Here is a 23,071-nt window from a genome sequence, read left to right on the forward strand (position 1 = left end):
GTTATCATGCACTTCTTAGCTGGTGAAGTCTGCCAAGGTGAGGACTGAAGTTTCCTACTACGATCGATAAAAAGTTTGGCATGATCACTCAAAAAAAATAGAATTATGTGATTTTCAGCCTAATGCTTCCATGAAACTGAGCTTACTGTTTGCAGTTATGAGCCCACAAGCTGGGGTTAATGTCCCATCACCACAAGCAGCCAAACCAGAAAATCAGAAAATGCACGTGCATTTGAAACATATTAAGCCCTGCTTTTTTTTTCCAGGTTGAAATGTACAGTTGGTCCTGCGATGAGTGAGCACTTCAATGTGTCTGTAATCATCTCGAACAGTCGAGGGACAACACAATACAGTACATTTTCCTACGTAGTAAGTCTAAGCATTGCTTTTTCCATGACCTAGGATGTTTGATTTTTATTTAGATGATGGAATTAACCAGTTACATTTTCGTTTTGCTGCCCATTCAGGATCCTGTAATAACAAGTATTTCTCCAAGTTATGGTCCTCAGGCTGGAGGCACGTTACTCACTTTAACTGGAAAATATCTGAACAGTGGGAATTCTAGACACATTTCAATTGGTGGAAAGACATGTACTTTAAAAAGGTATTGTGACTTTTTTGTTGTTATATTAATATCTGTACCTAACACATCAAGTCTAGTTCTTTTGTGTTTGTGCAAAGCATAGTAAAGATGTTTATTAATGACTTCCTCTCCTGCTGACAATTCTCTCCTTCTCAAATCCATCCTCACCCCTCCTCCCCCGCCTCTTGCTGGTTTCTCTACCCTTTATCATGCCATGCACTCCTTTACTGTGGTGAGTCTTATTCCAGCTATAGAGTGAGCTTGAGGCCCTGGTTATTGGCAATACATCAAAATAGGCATTTCTATCAAGATTCAAAGCTAAAGAAGACATGTGGAGGGTTAGAAGGAAGGGGTGAGGTTAAATTTGGAAGGTGGATATGTTTCTCCTTCGTAGAGTTGAAGGAGCTAAGTTTATTCCAGTACCAAACATACTTTGAAGATTGCTTGAACCACCAAATGTTTTGAAGTTGTGGATGACCTTTCAGCGAGGCTAAGTATGGGATCTAGTTGGATGTCAACAACATAGACTAGGAAGAGCTTGTCTTCTAGACCACCTCAGGAAACTCCACAGAGTTACGTTTTTTGACTTACAGATATAATTTTGGATATATCATCAATAACTAATGTCTGCCTTTTACTTTTTCCCTTCCATTCTTTCTGTTCTTTTGTTTGTTTGCTTCTTGTTCAGGGTATCAGATAGCATTCTTGAATGCTATACTCCAGCCCACGCTACCTCTGCTGAGTTTCCCGTGAAATTGAAAATTGACTTAGCTAACCGGGAGTCAAGCAGCTTCAGTTACCGGGAAGACCCTATTGTTTATGAAATCCACCCGACCAAATCTTTTATTAGGTAAGTAAAAGCTGCCGATGGGTAGAAGAAAAGCAAGAGCCGAAGGGGGATTTGGCTGAAGACACAACCAAGAAGCATCGAATTTTCATCCCTCACTTAAATGGTGTTTCTTTTGAAGCGACTTTCCAATTCAATGGGAAACTACGTTTAGTTTTCAGGGACAGTTTGACTTTATTGATGGTACTTCGTGCCAAGAACCATTCGTCTTATCCTGTTATGCTCTAAACAACTTAGAGAAAAACAGTTCAACCTGGTGCCATGGTGTATACACACCTATGTCACAATAGTGTGTACACATCTGTATCAGTTCTCTGCTGAGCCGCAGTTCATGACAGCAGACTCACCCTTCCTCTTGCCTTTCATTGCGCTCTGGGATTCCTTCACACACACACTTTCCCCCTGTACCAGACTCTGTTTTAGCCAGTGTGGTGTTGGACTGACTTCAGCCTCTCCTGTTTCCATTCATTCTATCATCCAACAACAAGAGTCACAGACATTTTTCTTTGTATTTTTCAGAGTGTAAAAGCCATTTCTTCTCCACATTTAGTCAGTAAAACATGCAGGCATTTCTACAGCTTATGAAATAACATTTTCTTTCAAATGTTCTCACATTTCTGGAGAAGTGTTATCCCTTCTGGCTAGTCATCTATCACTATCATTGAGTATAAATCTGAGCCTCTACATGCTTGGTGGAAAGGCTCTGAACATGCCTGTTTTCTATTTTATTTTGCCAGCGGTGGAAGCACAATAACAGGAGTTGGAAGAAGCCTGAATTCAGTTAGCATCCCAAAGCTGGTGATAAATGTGCATGAAGTGGGCATGAACTACACAGTGGTGAGTCCTCCAGGTACCCATTCTACTCAGCGCTCTGCCTCTGCCACCAGGCTTGCAGAACACAGGGACATTTAGGCTTTGCCGTTAATATTCACTGGTGATCTTTGCAGCAGAGGTCAAATGGTACTTTTTATTCCACAATAGAATCTGGAGCTGACATTGTAAACACATACATACACATGCATGCATGAAACACACACACACACACATACTCACACACATACTCACACACATACACACACACACACACACACACACACACACACGCACACAGGCACACACCAATAACTTTAATCAAGACCTCAGAAAGGACTGTTTTTTTGCCCTTTTCTGAGATGCCACACTCCAGTTGGACATATGCACTCAACTTGGACTAAAGGCTCTAGGTGCCCTCTCTCTCAGACAGTCTCAACTGGGCAAGTGACAGATTAAATTATAGCACTTTCTTGAATTTTCTCCTTCCAATATTTCTTAAGGACTAGAGCCACTCTGTTCCTTAATTACAAAAAGCAATTTGGGACTGAAAATGTCAAGCCAAGTCACCAAACAATAAGGTCATCCCAAATGAGATTTCTCTTGACCCTCTCAATCATCCACATTGCATCACTTCTAACGAGTGTTATTAGATTCTTATCATATTTCCAAGAGATGGTACTCCAGGGAGTCACAGCATGAAGTTAAGGACCTTGAAGCCAATCCCCATACATGGCCACAAACAAAGTTAAAATACCACTACTATTAATTTAGGAGATGTCAATTCTCCACAACCAAGATACAATTTTACTTTAACCGAATAAAAATAACAGTTACCCTCTTTGCTGTTGGCATGTGACTTTTTAAAGTTGAGGCTGAGAAATGATTCATTTACTGAACACCAAGCCTCCATTATTAAGATAATGGGGGGGGGGTGCTTGCTTTCATCTCCCATACCCAAAGATGACATATAGAATGACTCTTAGCTTCAGCCATTTATTTATGATTAGATTTTTGCTTGAAGCCCTCCAGGTGTCAGATATAAGAGAGGCATACCCCAAGGAAGACAGGGCAGAAGATACAAGTCTTACCTGTTGACGTACGTGGAAATGCAAACTTCTATTGTTTGAGTCAGAAACACAGCATACAATAACTCAGCATGTTAGTATTGGATAGAAGTGAAAATTTTAAGGAATGTTCTATTTACTCTTTCATTATTCCTTACTTTATTGTCATTTCTAAACCCTGCCTTATGGAGAGGCGTATGCTCCTTCTCTGTTCCCTGTGGCTTAAAGAGTTTAAAGTTGACTATGATGAATTGTACCATTTATTATTTAACAAATAAAAACTTATGATCAGGTCTGATGTAGATATATATCTAGCCAGAATAATTTTTTAACTCCAGTAAACTCAAAGCATTAAAATATAGAAATAGTTAACTTAACGAAGATGTAGATTAATTTGTTAATGCATACTGTGTCCCAGAATCCTGCAGATTAATTTGTGGTTTCTAGGTTCTTTATTATACAGAGAATTAATATGGTAGCACTGCACTCTTTCATTCCTGTTTTACAAGATGATAGGAATAAATAGCTCTTAGCACTATGACAGTATATTTTATATAAAACTAAATAGTGCAATATATTTTATTCATGTTTTATCTCTTTGTTTTATCTGATTCCAACATAGAGTTTTAAATACAGAATAAGTGTTAAAATTATTAAGAAGAAAATATCACCCAGCAAATTGTGTGCTTTTTATGTATATCCTGAGGCCTTTTGCTATTGTGGGCATAAGTAATTGTTTTATCTCCAACTATACTTGTCAACGAAAAGGAAATCTAAGGGATGTTGTTGCCTGTTTGTCTTTTCCTTGGGGGAGAAACGCAAGCCTTTGACTTTAAATATACCACTTTGTCTGGCTGCTCTTAGTCAAAGTACAATCAAGAGGAAACTGCATTTTCCAAAATTCCATAAATCAGAATTTCAAAGAGGAGGATTTGAAATGAGAGATGAAAGGATATAAAATAATAACAGCAGAGCCTTTGTAACATGGACAGCGTTATTCAGAGAGGCTAGAGAGTGAAAAAGAAGCAAGGTTCAGTGGCAACGATAGTGAACATGGATGTTCACGGCCTTGGTTGTTAGCACCCTACTCCACCCCTCAGATGGGTGACCAGACTGAAGGAAGTATGTTTTCCTGAGCTCAGTGTCTTTATCTAAATATGGGACAGCATGACACCTCCCTGTGGGAATATCAGGAGCCTTGCACGAGACTGACTTTGGAAAGTGTTTTGGAACTCAACACTTACCAGTTAACACACCAATAAGGTTCCATGAGCATTGCCGGCTATGCTGTTAACCATGTGGAACTTGGCAATTTAATACAAAGCAGTTAACCAGGAAGCATCCCACATTGCATCCCACATTGTGAAGAACACTTCAGTCTTAATTACCAAGTGAGGAGACTGAGTTTCCAAGTAATGCCTTCCCCTCAGTTCTCATAACTTCCAAGTGAATTCTGAACCAAGGACTTCTAAGTTCTCAAAGCCCAGCCCGTGCTCGCCCATAGCTGCCTTACAGAATGTGGAGACAGCTCCCCCAGGAAACTGCCTTGTTGTCCCAGGGAAAATTGCATGACGGAGGGAAGGCCAGCTGCAGCTACATCATTGTAGCTTATTCCCAGCACGTGAAGCTACGGGTTCCTATAAAAACAGTTGTTTGGAAATTTTTACACCTATCATGTGTCCCAAAATGTGTTCTTCAGTGTTAGGAAGGTTAAATGGAGAGCCTTTTTGACCATCGATGTGGGTTTTGGTTGACTCTGAAGTTATGAAATAGCCGGATCACGTAGATGCTGCCTGTATCCTGCTGACAGTGGGAAACTGTCTTCCCATAGGCCTGTGAGCACCGCTCGAACTCAGAGATCATCTGCTGCACGACTCCTTCACTGCAACAGCTGGATCTGCAACTCCCCCTGAAGACCAAAGCCTTTTTCCTGCTAGACGGGGTCCTTTCCAAACACTTTGATCTCACTTATGTGCATAATCCTGTGTTTAAGCCTTTTGAGAAGCCAGTGGTAATCTCAATGGGCAATGAAAATGTACTAGAAATTAAGGTAAGAATTCCTTGAAATACTCTCTTAAATGAACTCGAACTGCTTTGCTGATTTCATAGCTATGTGAATAGAGTCATTGTACTTGGTCATTATATCTTGTTCTACATCAGCAAATATCAAAGCACTGAAAACAAATCGTTTTGGCATAGGCTAAAAGATAAGTGTAATTATGCATTGCTTTTTAATGAAACATTTAAGACCCCTTCCTTGTGTATATATTGAAAAGTAAAAAATGCTGAGCATAAATCTATCAAACAGGCTCCACATAGTGCTATCCTGATGATGTCATACATTCCCTTATGTGCTTCACCTAAAGGTGCTTATTGGAAGATAAACAATAAGGCCATGATGGTAAATGTGTTAGTTGGAGTTTGCTATTTTCTGATAGTTTTATATCTGGATGTAGCCAATTCTCTCTCTCTCTCTCTCTCTCTCTCTCTCTCTCTCTCTCTCTCTCTCTCTCTCTCTGTCTCTCTCTCTGTCTCTCTGTCTCTCTCTCTCTCTCTCTCTCTCTCTCTCTCTCTCTCTCTCTCTCTCTGTGTGTGTGTGTGTGTGTGTGTGTGTGTATGTGTGTGTGTGTGTGTATGCGTGCATGTCACGGCAAATATTTGAAGATCAGAGGTCAACTTTTCAGAGTTGGATTTTCTTCTTTTCTCCTTGCACCTTGGTTCTGTGCTCTCTCTCTCTCTCTCTCTCTCTCTCTCTCTCTCTCTCTCTCTCTCTCTCGCTCTCTCTCTCTCTCTCTCTCGCTCTCTCTCTCTCCCTCTCTCTCCCCAATATGTTGTATGTGTATATATATCTTATTAATTCTTTGATAACTTTATAAACATATGGTGTATATTTATCATATTTACTCTACCCAACTCTTCCCTCTAACTCCTACCAGATACCTGCCCTCTCCTTCTCAATTTCATGTCCTCTTTTTTTTTTAATAACCCAGCCAATCCAATTTGTGTCTCCCATATATTCATAGACATGGGGCCATCCACTGAAATGTACTTGTGGTTGACCTACCAGGGACCACACTCTTTAAACATTGACTGTCCCTCTCCAAAGTGCCCACAGCTGTCAATGGCTGCTAGTTAGGGTACAGGCTCGTGTGCAGGTTTTGTGCAAGCAGCTGTGAGTTGATGAAGGACCAGTCCTAACATGTCAGAAGTCATTGCTTTGTTCAAATCCTCCCTAACCTCTGACTCATACCATCTCTCTCCCCCTTCTTCCATGATGTGCTCCTTGAAGCGTAGCGAGAAGAGGGTGAATAAATGTTCCATTGGTGGCTTAGCACTCTAATGACACTCATTTTCTGCATGTTGACCAGTTCTGAGTTTCTGTATTAACCACTATCCAATGCACAAAGAAAGTCCCTGATGGAATCTGGGGGCTACACTAATCTATGAGTATAGAGATAGGAATTTAGAGGATAGTTTGATATTGTGCCTATTTAGCAAAATAATAGTAGTGGGTTCTCTCCCCACCTCCCCCATGGAACCTGGGAGCTCCTCCACCACAGGTTCTTGGCCACATTTTTTTTGTTTGTCAAGACAAAGTCTCTCTGTGTAACAGCTCTGGCTGTCCTGGAACTTGCTTTGTAGACAAGCATGGCCTAGAAATCACAGAGATCCACCTGCCTCTGCCTCCCAAATGCTGGGATTACAGGCATGCGCTGCCACTACTACTCAGCTTCTTGGCCACCCTTACAGTATCGTCTATAGTGGACAAGACAGTTTCTGCCACTCCGGGGCAGGGTAACTGGCCTGTAGTTTCTGAGCAATTCTCTTGTCTCTGCCTCGCGCCTCATAGGACATCTGAGATTACAGATGCATGGCACAGCATCCAGCTTTCTTCATGGGCCTCCGGGATTTAACTCACCTTTACCCCTTGGGCCATTTCATAGGTGTGGTCAAATCTAAGCTGACTAATTAATGGATCTGGATTCCCACCATCTTGGGAATACATTAGCCTCTGAGAACACAGTGACAGAGCACCTTGTCTAAGGCAGCCTGATGCAGACAAAAATCACCAAAGCCTGGGTGGGCTGGAGTTTGAGAAGTAATGGAATAAGCAGAACACAAAGCTGGGAGAATGAGGACTCGAATCTGCTCTCCGGTGCCATTTCAGCCATTTTTACTTCAGATAATAAGAAAGCTAGCAAAATGATCAAGATTTTAATTCTGCCATAGTCCTCAATTCGCAAAATCTTCATCCTGCACTACCTGTTGTCTGAGATGCTGACAATGTTTTCTCCTGAAAGAACGTATGAGGGCAAATGCAAGCACCTGCAAACAGCAGAGTAGCCCTCACTCAGGTGTGATGTGGGTAGCATGGGTCACCTCCGTCCAAGTGACATTTCCACTGAAATAGCTCTGCTCTGTCGGGGAGATTTTTACCTCTGAACAAACGTGTGCACACTTTCACACTCACACAATCACCGGCCTCTCCGTTGCATTTTGTACAATAATTAAGTAAACCCAGCATGAAATGAAATGGAAGCCTGCTTCACTGAACAGTGTTTTGCCACACCGAAGTTCTTTTATCTGCTGCTTTAATTAGTTTTAGAAAAAGAGAAAGAGCTTTTATCACTTCCCCCTTTTTTTCCCAATAAAACTAATCTAGTGTGACCTTTTGCTTTCAACAATTACTGTGTTTGCTGTTTGAAAGACTCCATTTGTCTTTTCTCGGTGAAAACAAAGGTTTGTGGGCAGATAGTCTTAAACCCCCTCCCCCCAAAAAAGCCTATTTGCCTGTTCCAGTGTCTATGATGGACAGATTAGAGACAAGTGGTTCTTTATCTATCCTTTCAAATCCAGTGTTTGATGGAAGAGAAAAAAATCCTTTTTCTATAAATCAAACAACCATTATTCAATGCCTTACAAAGTTGTTGGACCAAGAAAAAATGTTTTGACATCATCATAAGTCTATTAGTGGTATTTCCAACATGGCCGAAGGTCCCTGGAGATGGGCACAAAGCACTCCCTTTTCTTGACTCTATAAAGCACTTGCCATGTCACGAAGCTGTATTCCAGTGGTGACAGGGCAGTTTAGGGTGTAGGGTGATTGTTTTAATTTTCGACAGTCCACTGTTCAGTGTCATGATGCACTCTTTGCCCATACTCCATTTTCTGTAAGTATAGCGGAAATCTAAGGTTATGACCCTGTTTGCTGTGGCAGCAGTTTAATCCTTTATCAATTGCTAAAATCAACCACTTTGAAACCTCTGCCTCTCTTGAACACCCAGTAGAGCGTTTTTGTTAAGAGACTTTCTTGTACTCATTTTACTGCCATTGAAAACATGAGTGCAAAGTGTGTTTGTCTCCTGTTAGTGAAAGTGCTGCGGTGCTAGAATGTGACTTGGTTGTAGGGTGCTTAGCTAGCATGCTCTAGACCCTAGGCTCAGACATTAGCACTACAAAAAGAAAAAGGTGAAAAAGAAAGGAAGGAAAAGGAAGAAAAGAAAGAAAAAAGAGAGAAGGTGAGGAACGAAGGAAGGAAGGAAGGAAGGAAGGAAGGAAGGAAGGAAGGAAGGAAGGAAGGAAGAAAAGAAATGTGGAGCTGGAGAGATGCTCTTCCAAAGGTCCTAAGTTCAATTCCCAGCAACCACATGGTGGCTCACAACCATCTGTAATGAGATCTGGTACCCTCTTTTGACCTGCAGGGATATGTGCAGATAGAACACTGTATACATAATAAATAAATAAATCTTTTTTAAAAAAAGAAAAGAAAAGAAGTGTAGGCCGAAAAGGTGGTTCAGTGGTTAAGACTGTATACTGCTCTTGTAGAAGACCTGAGTTGGGAATTGGTTCCCAGCACCCACACCAGAGGTCTCAAAATTACCTGCAACTCTAGTTCCAGAAAATCCTATTTGCTCTCCTGGACAATGCTGGCATCTGCACTCAGAAAGCCCATACCAAGAAACACACACATGCACATAACCAAGAAGAAAGAGCAGGAAGGGAGAAGGGAGGGAGGGAGGGAGGGAAAGAGGGAGAGGGGAGGGAGAGAAGGAGGGAGGGAGGGAGGAGCTAGAATTATAGGCCATCTTGTAAGCCACATGGGTGTCATTTCTGAAAATTCAGTTCAAACAGAGAGGAGGGCAGGAATCTCATAAGAAGTATTTCAAGATGAGCCACAGCAAGATTCAGAGACTCAAATGTGATACTGTGAATATGAAAACAAGTATGGAGGTCACAGGTAACGAGCCAGACATCACTGTCTGGGCACTAAAGATATGTAGAAAGAAGTACCATTCTGGGCCAACCCGATCAACCTGGTGCCCAGAGCCAGCTAAATGTTGGCTCATTTTCTTCTCTCACTGGTTTACTGCAGACCGATCCCAGTTGCACTCCCGTGAGGTCAGGTCTCCCTCCAGGCAGGATGGAAGGGTTCCTTTTGTCAGGTCATTTGTCCCTGCATTCAGATTTATTTGTGTTGACAGTAAATGTGTCCCCAGTTTACTCTCAAGTAGAGTTCCCTGAGCTGCACACACTGGTGGGCATTCTGTGAAGGAAAAAGAAATAGAGCCCAGGGCACGTATGCAGTACTTACGTTAACACAATGCCTCAGTAAGGGTCTCTAAAAAAATAAAAAGACTCCCAAGTAGCTAGTGATGGAATTAGTTGAATTTTGGTCCATCCTGCTTTTCTCAAATTCTCCAGAAGCTATTTCCTTGGTTCTCTGGATGTCCTGTGGAGCTGATTTGGAGTCTTCTGAGACAGATCTTTGGCCTGTATTCTATACTGCAGGGTTCATATTCTCTAAGTGAAGTGCAATGGCACCACAACCACCACCAAGTCTCTGGTTTTCTGCTGCCACGGCCCTCACTGCCCAGCTTCTGTCTGGCTACCAGCCTGCACCTCATGCTGTCATTAGTGAACTGTCCCGTGGCTGCCTGGCTACGAACACTTGCAGAATCTTTACAATTAGGATACTGTTTCCTAAGTCCTACCCACCTTTACTTCTTTCTACTCTGTTCTGTCATAGTCGTGAGTGGCATCCCAAAACCTGAGTCCTGAACATATATTATGAGAGGAGACCTAGGGAGTAAGGGGACAGATGGGCAGTCATTGGCTTTCATTTTTTATATGAATACATATGTTGTATATAGGAAGTTATGCAACTTAAACTTACAATGCTCTTCAGAAAAAACATGGACAAATACAAACCCCAGTAGCCGTCACAAGAAACTGCTTTCAAATAGTTGGTCGGGGGTAGTCAACGTAGTCAAGTGACTACCATAACCATATAGAATATTACTATAGCGTTGGCTCTCATCTTAACATCATGGTGACAGGCAGAAGCTCCTGTCCATCTTCGTATTTGCAGTAACTAGACCTGGTTCTAACACTCATTGGGTGGTAAGTAGATTTTGCATCAGATAGAATTTGCTCAGCTTCGTGACTTTGTCCCTTCTTGAAGCCTAGCTCCCCTCGCATAAATCAGCAATGACAAAATACCAAGAGTCTTTACAGGATGAAATGAGGTCATTGGTCTTTGGAGTTGCTCTTTGTGTGGGAGGATTGGAGCTCCGGCTGATGCCATTTTATTTAGAAACACATATTTTGTCACTTCAATGCCTGCAGAACTGAGCTGATTTTTTACACGTATTCTTCTCCTTAATAAATAGTTAGTATCAATAATGAAAGTTTTAAGATATTTTCCACGGCTCAGTAAAGCTACATTTACTTTAAACACAAAAATTAAACCGCATCTATTTTTATTCTTCCTGCTTTGGTATCAGTTCCTCTTATATTATCGCGGCTGCGGTAATTGCTCTTGCCATATCTATGTTTTCAACTTTAAAAGCGGTTTCCTATACAATGTTTTCATATACAAAACATATTCTATAGGTCAGTGCTCATCATGTGTTCCTTGATGGTTATGAATCAAGAAGGATTCAGTCTTTCAGCTGTTTATTCTTCTGTTTTAAGATCCAAGGAGATCCTAAGCCTGAAAGAATGAGCCCTGGAGAGGGTCATGCATTGTGGTCCTCCCTTCCCCCACCCCTAGCTATTATCTCAGCACGCAAGGCACATGTTAGCGCCTCTCCCATAAATCAAGCCCTCCAGCTCTTTAATCTCTTCCCTCTGTCATTCCCTGAATTCCCTCCAATATGTGAGTAAGGGCCTGCGCCCTTCCTAGACCTAACCAACAAGTTGTCATTTCAAGCCCCAAAGTGACCCAGGAGATTTATGTGCATCTCTGTTGAATTACCCTGTGTGGCTGACCTAGATCAATGGATTGCTCCTGCCGCCTCTGGAAATATGATAAGGGTAGGGTTTGCCTGCATTCATTTCTTCCATGGATTCTCAGAATGTAAAGAAGTACCTCTTTCAGGTATTCCTCTTTCTAGAATGATACCTGACCTACCCGTCTTGAAACCCATGACTGTAAGGGAAAGCAGTTTGTGGACGCACTCAGTAGTATGCAAAACCAAGTTGCAGGGCTGTCTCTATGAGGAGCTGTTCTTTGTCCATAAGAATAATAGGAATAGGTTTTGATAGCTCTCTCCTCCAAGTAACAGCCTGCTTAATAAATAACTACTCATTAACTCTTGATATGAAAAACTGTATTCATGTTTGCACTTCTTTCCCTAGGCCGGTGATTGGTTTCTTGAACAAAATGTTGTTGTTTTAAACATTCCTGATGTTAACTCAAGTTAACTATGTCAAATTGGGTAATGTTTAAAAGTCCTCAAGTAACTATATAATCGTTCAAAATAATGTAATTGTGCTCTCAAATCCTAACGAAGGTCATACAGCATCTTTCGGGAATGTCTTTGAAATGAATTTACTTATGTACAGGGTTCAACCAGGCAAGAGGAATGAAAAGGAATTTCCCAGCTCAGCTCAAGGAATGTATTGACAAGGCAGTTACATTAGCTCTCTGGAGACGAGACCTTGGCATTGGGATTTTTGAAAGCGTTCCGTGTGATTCTAAAAGTGAATCATTACAAAAGGCAGTGTTAAGCAATTCCACAGGCTTAACTGCTAAACTCAAAACTGCTTTCTTTTTGTGAAACACCCACACTCTGCCTGAAGACAGTAATACAATGATTATGCATGACAGTTTTCAAAATAAGGACATAAGATTCCCTTTCCCTTTGTCTAAAATTCAACCTGATGGAAAAGGTCATGTTATCACTCCTGCCTGGTTAGTGTCCCGAAATGTTCATGCGCCCTTTCGGCCAGCTCAACTCCCCTGAAAATAAGCACCATAAAAATCAGATGTCTTGGCAAACATTGTCTACATTTGCTGTACTCCTGTGTTCCTCTAAAACGACCAGCGTTCCTACTGACCTGTGAAGTGTTAATGACCTTTTCATTTTGTTTTCTCTTTCCTTTCCAGGGAAATGATATTGACCCTGAAGCAGTTAAAGGTGAAGTGTTAAAGGTTGGAAATAAGAGCTGTGAGAATATACACTGGCATTCTGAAGCCGTTTTATGTACAGTCCCCAATGACCTGCTGAAACTGAACAGCGAGCTAAATATAGAGGTGGGGTTCCTGCATGCCTTCCGTGATGTAAATAAGGATGCCAGTGTAATTATGTCACCAGTAGGCTTAAAATAAATCATTAAGGCTCATTTGTGTATTGGCTTTGGCTCATCAGCTCAGCCTCAGTTCCTAGCTGTGATCTGAGAGATGTTGAGGGTTCTTTTAAAATCACACTATCTCTTTCCCCTGGGTTAGAAGAGTATGTCTTGAAAGTCGTTTTACCAACACTGCTTCTCCATCATCCACACTCTTGCCAAAATATGCTGTCATTCTCAGAAGGAACAAGGACAAACGCAGGAGTGTCCCTTCTTCCACTTTTCACCAAGCCAAGAGGTCTTCCCACGTCAGTGGACACAATGCATAGACTCCATAAATAAAAGGGGACGCATCCACTTGGCAGAGTAGAGTGGAAACGGAGTTGTTGCATACTACCTTCTTCCACGTACACAGCTAAACCAGACAACCCAGAACAAGAATACATCTGTATTATTTTTAATAGTCTATTGTGATATAACTTACATACCATACAATTTACCACTTGAAACACACAACTCAACAGGCTTGGTATGTTACAATCGTTAATTTCTTTACATAGTGCTAACACACATATATCATAAAATTTGCCTTTGTGATGATTTTAAATCTATACTTCAGGGACATGACTTGTACTCATCATATGTGTAAACATCACTGCTGTGTGTTCGAAAGCCTTCTCAAGCAGATGCTGTGTGACCAATTAGCAAGAACACCTCACGCTCCTCTCCAACAGCCCCTGTAACCTCTACTCTACTTTCTTTCTCTATGAATTTGCTGACCTAGGTATTTCATGGAAGTCGAATCATACAGTATTTGTCTTTTGGTATCTGGCTCATTTTACTTGGCAAGTTTTTTTGTGGTCCATTGCATTTTATGGCTGACTGATGTCTGATTTCATGTATACCATATATTGCTTACCCAAGAAAAAGTAGCTTTAAAGGGTTTCTGAAGTCTTCTGAAAATGTTAGGAAATGGAAATACACAAAAGAATTACAAAATCTGAGACTGAATGTAGCAACTAGAGTAGAAATTACAAAATGACCTTCAATCTTAAAACTCACAAAGCGTTGGAGCTGGAAGAAACCACAAGATTTCTTCTATGTATCAAACTGAAATGAAAATAATATGAGACCTTATTATCCTACTACAATATGATTTGCCTTCTTATGAGAAATCTTTTCTGCTATGTACTCCACCCTCCCAAATGGTACATAATTAATTTTTATTTATTCATACTTCTATGGTATCATTATAATAATTGATCTAGCCACTTCCCTTCACATATACTTTAGTTCCTCAAGATCAAAGACTATTATTGTTTATCTAAGTATCATAGATGTGCTTTAGTTAATCAATATTTCTGAATTACCTGAACACTGAGGCAGAACTGAGAGATTTCTTACTCTGAAGGTCATAATGCAACTTCTAGGATGGTAGCCAACAGGTACTAAAGGGAACCCAGAGAAACTTTGGTTCCACATAGATAGTATATTTTATGTCAATCTTGACCAAATTCTGACTTTTTCCCTTCTGATTTATTTCTAGTGGAAGCAAGCAGTCTCTTCAACTGTCCTTGGAAAAGTGATCGTTCAACCAGATCAGAATTTCACAGGATTGATTGTCGGTGTGGTCTCAATATCAGTAGTACTTTTATTATTATTCGGGCTCTTCCTGTGGCTGAGAAAAAGAAGGCATATTAAAGGTTCATTTTTTGGTTATTGTCTAAGAAGTTACCGTAGGAGTATAGTGATTACATTCAGTATTGTCATGGAGACATATGAGTTGTCTAATAAGCACTCAGCAAACCTGTGAGTTATGGGCACTGGGACCTGTGATAGCCAAGTCTTTAACAAGCTCTCTCTTTCTCTCTGTTTTAAGATCTGGGCAGTGAATTAGTTCGCTATGACGCAAGAGTACACACCCCTCATTTGGATAGGCTTGTAAGTGCCCGAAGTGTAAGTCCAACTACAGAGATGGTCTCAAATGAGTCTGTAGACTACAGAGCTACTTTTCCAGAAGGTATAGTTCAGTTTACTATCCTGAGAAATCTCTTTCCATAGACCTCTGTGGGCTGTACCATTGTTCTTGCTTTTTGCTTTTGTCCTCATATTTTTACACAAGTAGAAAAAGAAAACTGTTGACCTATGCCAAAGGAATGCTTAAGTTGACGCAGAATTGCATGGCCTCACTTTAAAATCAAATGCATGCGGGTATCATATTGGAATGCTAGCATCTGCTTTCTGCTCACACACAGAAAGGTTCACTTTAGAATCATTTGAGCAAAGTCACTTATCTCACGGCAATGCTAAGAAACTGAGAAACTCTCTTTAACCACTCAGGAAGAGCAAAGTTATAAAATACTTTTATTTAAACATAAATTTAAAAAGCTATATTTTGGGGAAAACTTTTGCATTATACCACTAGTAGTCTTTTGATGCATTCTCAATGAGCATAGCTTTTACCTACAACCATCTATGACCTGAATATATTTTGAGTCTTATCCAAGAAAAACCTCCAGTTGTGCTATTCATCAACATCATCTGCTTTGCAAAACACCAGACCTAAGAATGATCAGATTGGCCAGGACATTTCACATTGTTTTATTTAAACATGTCTTGCACAAAGCAAAATGTCCATATTGTATCAGGGCCATTATCTTTAGAAGTTACAGGACATGAGTCAAGTACAAGCATTTCCCTGTTGAACGTTCACCATTGGACAAATAAAGTGAGTCACAGACAGTTGTGGATACTGAGAAGGTAGAAACTGCTCATCCAAGCAAGTAGACCAGCAGTGAGACAGGCAGCATGTTAAGTTTCTCACCACTTGTTGCCCTTCCTGAGACTTGGGTTGGTTCTCTGGAGATTATTGAATGTGCCAAATGACTCCATTCACTGTTAGAAAGAAATCCAATCCTTTAAGAATGTGGACAAATCAAGCTTAGTGCATGCTTTTAAAACTTAGATATAATTAGTCTTTCATATCCATGTTTAATAGCTCTAACCTGGGATTACTGAGGTTTACAAGAAATTGCTTTTTTAAAAGCGTTCCTGGGTGGGGGCATGACTGTCTATGAAAAGCTTACAGCCCAAGAAAGAGGACCCGAGTTCCTGAGTGTGTATCAGCAGAAGCTTATAAAAGTCACATGTCCTGGGTGTGTCGGGCACAGATCCTCAGAGTCCATTGGCTGAGCAGTTTGGGAAATAAGGTGGAAAGTGATTGAGGGAGACACCCAACATTGACCTCTGACCTCCACACACATGCACAGTGTATACACACATACACAAGCACACACATACAGCTTTCTTCATCTTTAAATTGTGTGTCTGTGTGAGTGTGTGTGTAACTGAATGTGTATGGTCAGAGGAAAGTTCTGTGAGGTCGGTTCTCTCCTTCCACCTTTACATGGGTTCCAGGTATCAAATTTAGCTCACTAGGCTTATAAGCAATTATATTTACCTCCTGAGCCACCTTGCTTTCTCACTTTTAAAATTATTATTATTATTAGTAGTAGTAGTAGTAGTAGTAGTAGTAGTAGTAGTAGTATTTGTAGCTGGAGTTTTCCTGCCTGGCCCACAGTCAGGGCAAATCTCTCTCACCTACCAGTCCCACAGCCATCAGACCCAACCAAGAAAACACAGAAACTTATATTGGTTACAAACTGTATGGCCGTGGCAGGCTTCTTGCTAACTATTCTTATAGCTTAAATTAATCCATTTCCATAAATCTATACCTTGCCACATGGCTTGTGGCTTACCGGGATCTTCATATGCGGCTTGTCATGGTGGCGGCTGGCAGTGTCTCTCTGACTCAGCCTTCCACTTCCCAGCTTTATTCTCCTCCTTGCCCCGCCTATACTTCCTGCCTAGCCAATGGCCAATCAGTGTTTTATTGATTAATTAGCAACACATTTGCCATACAGAACTTCCCACAAGTATTTATTGCTATGTGTGTGCACTGTGTAATATATATAAGATTTCTTAATCTTTTACATTCCTCACTTGCCAAACATTTGTCACCATGGCTAAGAAAACAAGCTTCACCCTCCTACTTGCTTTGAACCTGCTTCTTGGGGACAGGAAAAGTTAAAATGGGCAAAAGGGGGCCACACAAAGGGAAGAACGAGGGACTGAGCACCCAAACCTGTCCAACAGCAACTGCAGAATTTTCTTTTTGTAGCTGGTGAGGACAGCTTTTTTCATGGAGACCCAGAAGTCTCTGTGACATTTCAGCAGGATTACATATGGATGCTCTAAATTGGCTTCTCTGTGTATTTGAACTTAACAAAGGCTCAGTGGAGTTTCCCTTCAGGAGGACCTTTGTTCCCTCGGCCCTCTCCACGTGCAAAGGTTTGGAAAGTGAGGATGGAGGAACTGGATTAGAAACCCCCATTTGCATCTGTGATCCGCTGAGCAAAGTTTGGAGATCCTGACTCCTTGCTATTAGAGGAGCAGCCAGGAGATGGAGTCTTCCTTTTTTCTTTACTCACCCAGCTTTTGAGGGCCTTTCATATGTTCTGGAGCCTTCCTTTGTGGTCACATTTGTTTGGTTTGAGCTACTGATTATTATGACTATAAAGGCCCCTCCAAAACTTTTCTGGAGGCATTTTTGAGACTTACTGTCTGGCTAAGTAAGGATTATTAACCAAAAGGTCTACTGTGGGAAACACTAAACATGCATAAGTGGTGTTAGAAATAGTCATGACATCATCAGCTTTCTTAGGTTCTGATTCGCTTGTTTATTTGCAAGCAAACTATACTATGTGATGATAGGATTGGAGGCTGCTCACCTAACTCTCTCTCTCCCTCCCTCCCTCCCTCCCTCCCCCCTCTCTCTGTCTCTTACACACACACACACACACACACACACACACACACACACACACACACACAGACACGCTCACATGAGCACAGGCCCATGCACCCTGCCAGTCAATTGCTGTGATCCCGGTTTCCCACCCTTGATGTTGGTGATGTTTTCCAGTGGGAAGGGCAAAGCCACGAGCAGCTTCTTTGCCTAATTTGGGATTAAAAACACTCAGTGCCACAGTCCCTTAACCTTGGCATGAAAGAGCCACTTTTTCACAAAAGAAATCTCACCTAAAGTTCTTACAATGCTTTGGTTGTAAAAATGGGCTAATGGGAAACAGCCATGCTCAAATGCCTTCAAGGGTAGAATGATAGGGCACACTAGCACAGATCCAAACTGCCTGCTCTAAGTAGCCATAACACTCTATGGATACTACCACAAGATGGAGAACTTACCACTACTGTGCAAGGCTCTCGGTTCTGAGAATGTAGCCTTCCGTATTTCCAATGATAATTATAGGTACATGCTGAACAACCATAAGCCAAAATTTTGAAATCAAAAATAATAAAGTAATTTAAAACTCTATGATTGTGTGTGTGTGTGTGTGTGTGTTGGTGACGCATGAGTTTGGGGATACATGTCCATGTGCCTACCTGTGGAGGCTAGAGCATGATATCATGTGCCTTCTCTGTCACTCTTGGCCTTATTACCTTAGGACTGGGTCTGTCACTGAGCCTGAAGTTCACCTTTTTTGATAGGCTGGCTGGAAGATCTTGGGATCCATCTGCCTTGGTTCCCCAATGTGTTTTTTTATTTATGTGGGAACGGGGCATGTTTGAACTCAGGTCCTCCTGCTTGTAAAGCAAGAGCTCCTACCTACTGAGCCATCTCCCCAGCCCTTCAGGTTTATGATACTCTAAAGTATCAGGTTTAAAAGTTTTATAGTTTCCATTTCAGATTTCAGATTGATCAGGGATGGTTAACCAGTAAAGTCTATGCCTGTATTTCAAAATCTGAGGAAATTCAACAGCTGAACAATTTCTGGTCCCAAGTATTTTTGAAAGGGATATTCAACTTGTATTGATTGTATTATTTTCCTACACATAGTTCCTTGTCCAGGAATTCATGTAGATTTCCATAATACTAGTCACTCCGTATATGCGGTCATCTCAAAGGGCATCTTTTTCATTTTCTTTCTGCAGGACTGGGCAATTGCTCAACCGATTTTGCTACCTCTGGTTCTTTTTCTTTTTAATATCATATTTTCTTTAGTTCTTGGAAAATTTCATACAATATATGTTGATCATTTTCACCCTCACTTCTCCCCCTGACTCCCTACTGCCCCACTCTTCATGTTCTCTTTTCTCTTTTTAATAACTAATATAGTTCAATATGTGCTGCCTACATACTCCTGGGTGTGGGGCCATATACTCAAGCAAGGTTTATGGGTGGGGGGCTTCACCCTTAAGGAAAATTGACTCTTTCCCCTAGAACCTATCACCTATCCGCACTGCTTCTGATTCTTAAGGGTGGAATATATTTTAAAATTATCTTCAAGCATGGCTTTTTGTTACTAGTCAAAAGAAAAATACTCAAGGAAACCAATAGGACAAACAAGCTTTCCTAGTTAACACTGCCTACATAGAAGAACAATTCTAAGCACTTTGTAAAATGTTTTTCTATATAAATATCTATGTATTTGTACCTTTTTTCCCAATTCGTTACCATGTTTCTCAAACCACTCCTTTGTAAAGGGTGTTCCCAGTCTCACTGCATGCAGCCATTGCTTTAATGTCAAAATCCACATTTCACCATGCTGTGAATCCCTTTGCCACCGCTGATGCTGCAGTAAGGTTTCATTGCTGTGTCTATGTGCTTTGTCTTGTAGACCAGTTTCCCAACTCCTCTCAGAATGGAGCCTGCAGACAAGCGCACTACCCTCTGACAGACCTGTCCCCCATCCTAACTAGTGGGGACTCTGACATATCCAGTCCATTACTACAAAACACTGTTCACATTGACCTCAGCGCTCTAAATCCAGAGCTGGTCCAAGCAGTTCAGCATGTAGTGATTGGGCCCAGTAGCCTCATTGTGCATTTCAATGAAGTCATAGGAAGAGGTAAGTGTTTCCACTCAGCTCTCTGTTAAATATAATTTTCCAGTAAGCCTTTTATCTCCTGTTTTGCAGATTACAAACTTAGACAATGCCAAGAGCCCCTGACAGAACACTGATAATGAGGTGTTTCAGTTTTGTCCTGCAGAAATGCAGACCTGAAAAGCATATCTTTGGAGACTTCCCTGTGCGTGGAAGCCATGGGATAACATCCCCAACATGAGGAAATATCACATTTCTCCCTCATATTTCTCACACTAACTACAGTTGCTTGGAAAGTGCCACTTACTCCTTCATAAAAATCATGCCAATTTTTCACTCCTTGATCCCTTCAATCTTTTCTATGAGAGCAGTAACAAAGCCCTGGTGTCTAGTGGCTCGTGCATTGCTGGTCAGCATCAGAAGACAGGGAATTTATAGATCTCCCCTGATCTGAGGCAATATATATCATCTACACTCCAATTTCTCCACACAAAGAATGACTGTTTGCAATAAGCTAGCATCAGTAACTGCCAGCATAAACATTATTGGAGGAAGTATTTGTCAGGAAAAAGAAACCAACCAGAAGCAACGATATAAAGTCTGCTCTAAAATCCTTTTACACTTAGTATGAATGACTTCTGGTCACTTTTATTCTAAATGCTCTGCAAGAGGCTGTACAGGCATCTGTCAGTACGATGCAGAAGAAACTGACAGGGCCACTGGTCCTTTTCAGCATCCTCTGTCACACTCCAGAGCTGAGCTGTGAGTGAGTTACTTCTTCCTGAAAAGTGGCCTCTGTGCACAAGTGTGTGTCTGTATTTACTGGCCTATAAATCCAGTAAGTGTGCCAGTGTTGGAGTGTGTAACCTCACTAATTATATTCTCACTCTATGCAGAACATTTTTTATCATGAAAGGTGATTTCTTTCTCATTATTTCTCTGACATCATAGTCATTAAGAAGCTATCAATATTAACTACTGCTTATCTATAGGTTTTTCATGGGAAATTGTGAGCACTCATGAGCACAGGTTTTATTGTATTCATCTTTGTGTCACAAGAGGGTAGCCCCATGCCTGACGCACCCAGGACAGCTTGCATGACTCCATGAATTAATTGAATGACTTACACAGCTATCAGACACTTGACACCTCTGGGAAAAATTACTGCTGCTGTTGACAGGCTACCATTGGGGAAGTGAGTGAGTAAAGTCAGAGGAAAATTCATGAAATGAGTCAGAGTGAATCGGCTTCATTTAGGCAACTGTCTTTTGATTCCTGCCAACCTGGCTTACATATTAACCAGTGACTAACAGGGGAACTCCTTACCCTATGATACTTTATTTATAATCATTTACTAGGATATAGTGGGCTTATTTTATATTTATTCAAGTGGATAAAATTATTTACATGTTTTCTTAAATAGTATTTGATCCCATTAAAATTAAATTAAATTTAAAAATAGTAAATCTCTTTTATGCAGAAGCTGTTATTGTGTTCAGTGATGGTACAATGATTTGATGTTTTAGTATATTAGTATTTAGTATATTAGCCTTTAAAAGAAACAATGTTACCTACAATTGTCACCATATATTAAATAATCATATTGCTTATACCGTGGAGAGGAATGTATTCCATCTATGTTTATATCCAAACACATTTACCATACAGAGTGATATTGTTAATAAAAGTATCATAAGCTATGTACCTTTTTCGTCTTACAGAGGAAGGAGATGAAGGTCTTGATAAATAATTATTGCATAAGTCAATATCATATGACTCTAATCAAGTGCTCTTTTTCAATAGGGCATTTTGGCTGTGTTTATCATGGGACTTTGTTGGACAATGATGGCAGGAAAATTCACTGTGCTGTGAAATCCTTGAATAGTAAGTTGCATTTCATAGTGAAGGGTACATTTGTGGTTTGCAAATTGACAACATATAATGAAGTGTTGATTTACACTTTCCCTTGTGAAAAAAGTCATCTGCTGCTGAAATTGTGGAATTAATCCTGGAAATTTGTTTAATCTAAACACTTATTGAGATAGTCTCTCTGAAATTACCCCATGGAGAACTAATAAATAAGGGAGGAGGAACAGTGAGTGAGTCTCTTAGATGAAATGAGTATCATTTAGCCACGTTAGACTTATAATATTTGTTTTGCAAATGACATTTATGGAAACTATTGGAAGCACGTTGGCACATACCATAGTAATGACTCATTTTGCCCAGAGACACTACCATAATTATTTTTTAACCACAACTTCCACTTTAAAAAAAAAAAAAGATTAAAGACTGAAATAATACAAACTGAAAAGAAATGCACTGGCAAAAATTGAAAAATCATAAGTATGGTAATTCCTCATTTATCCACATGTTCAGGGAATGAGGTGTTCCACAGAAATAAATTTCCTAAGGAAATGCAACTTGCCCCCTTTTGATGTTGCAGTATTTCTTAAAATTTTAGCTGTTACTGAGAAAACTCTTAAGATGAAGTACACACTCTCTTTAAAAACCAAGGCATGCTTCTGAACATAAACTTAGTCTTTATGATGCATAGACATAATAACAGCCAAAAATTGCTATTGTACAACCAGTGTACTCTCCATGTGAGGAGATTCCTGGGTCCACTCTTGTCAGCAGATCTCACATACTTGCTTTCCTACTTTGTGATTTTCTACTTTAGAATTTGAAGCAACCTGAAAACTGTTAGCCAACTATATTACAAATTTGCACTAGAACTAATAAGCTTTAAATGTATAAATGGTGGGTTTTCTTGCAAGCCACTCTAGTACCAGAATTACTTCAGCCTTTTTAAATATAAATCTAATCTTCATGGTGAGCATCATTCTGTATGGTTAATTTTGTTGGATATCTGATCACAAAATAACTAAAAGGGAAAGTCTATATGGAATCTAGTATCCAACTGTGGTAGGTTAAGTATCCTGATCAGTAGATTGGCCTCAAAGGAAAGCAGTACTGCCATTTTTACTCAGAACAGTCCTAACCCCATGAAATCTTTCTGTTGTTGTTATGTGGTGACTGTTGTCAGTCCACATCGACTTCCATCATCTTCTCCACGTCTTGGCATGCATTATGTTTCTAAAAGGCTGCCAACATTGTTATGAACACCAAAGAGATACTAATGAGATTTATGTTAATGCTGTTAACTCCTCATCTGTGTGCTATCATTCCCTCCGTGGGTCTTTCTAGAACTGGTTAGAAAGTACTGTGCTAAAAACTTAACTATTTAGGGGTTGGGGGGATGGCTCAGTGAGTAACAGAAACT

The 23,071-nt window shown here is 40.5% G+C and overlaps 1 protein-coding gene across 1 annotated transcript in view; it reads left to right on the top strand.

Moving 5' to 3' along the window:
• Nucleotides 1-23,071, top strand: part of Met (MET proto-oncogene, receptor tyrosine kinase) — an 83,366-nt gene that overhangs the window by 42,789 nt on the left and 17,506 nt on the right. Inside the window, exons 7-16 of the mRNA XM_059257397.1 lie at nucleotides 267-369; nucleotides 468-604; nucleotides 1,272-1,433; nucleotides 2,168-2,267; nucleotides 5,139-5,357; nucleotides 12,699-12,845; nucleotides 14,427-14,583; nucleotides 14,760-14,900; nucleotides 19,579-19,809; nucleotides 21,589-21,669. Of these exons, the coding sequence (XP_059113380.1) occupies nucleotides 267-369; nucleotides 468-604; nucleotides 1,272-1,433; nucleotides 2,168-2,267; nucleotides 5,139-5,357; nucleotides 12,699-12,845; nucleotides 14,427-14,583; nucleotides 14,760-14,900; nucleotides 19,579-19,809; nucleotides 21,589-21,669 (1,478 nt within the window). The remainder of the gene's footprint in view (nucleotides 1-266; nucleotides 370-467; nucleotides 605-1,271; nucleotides 1,434-2,167; nucleotides 2,268-5,138; nucleotides 5,358-12,698; nucleotides 12,846-14,426; nucleotides 14,584-14,759; nucleotides 14,901-19,578; nucleotides 19,810-21,588; nucleotides 21,670-23,071) is intronic.

Source organism: Peromyscus eremicus, chromosome 3, assembly GCF_949786415.1.
Source record: "Peromyscus eremicus chromosome 3, PerEre_H2_v1, whole genome shotgun sequence".
In the NCBI taxonomy this organism is placed as follows: Eukaryota; Metazoa; Chordata; class Mammalia; order Rodentia; family Cricetidae; genus Peromyscus; species Peromyscus eremicus.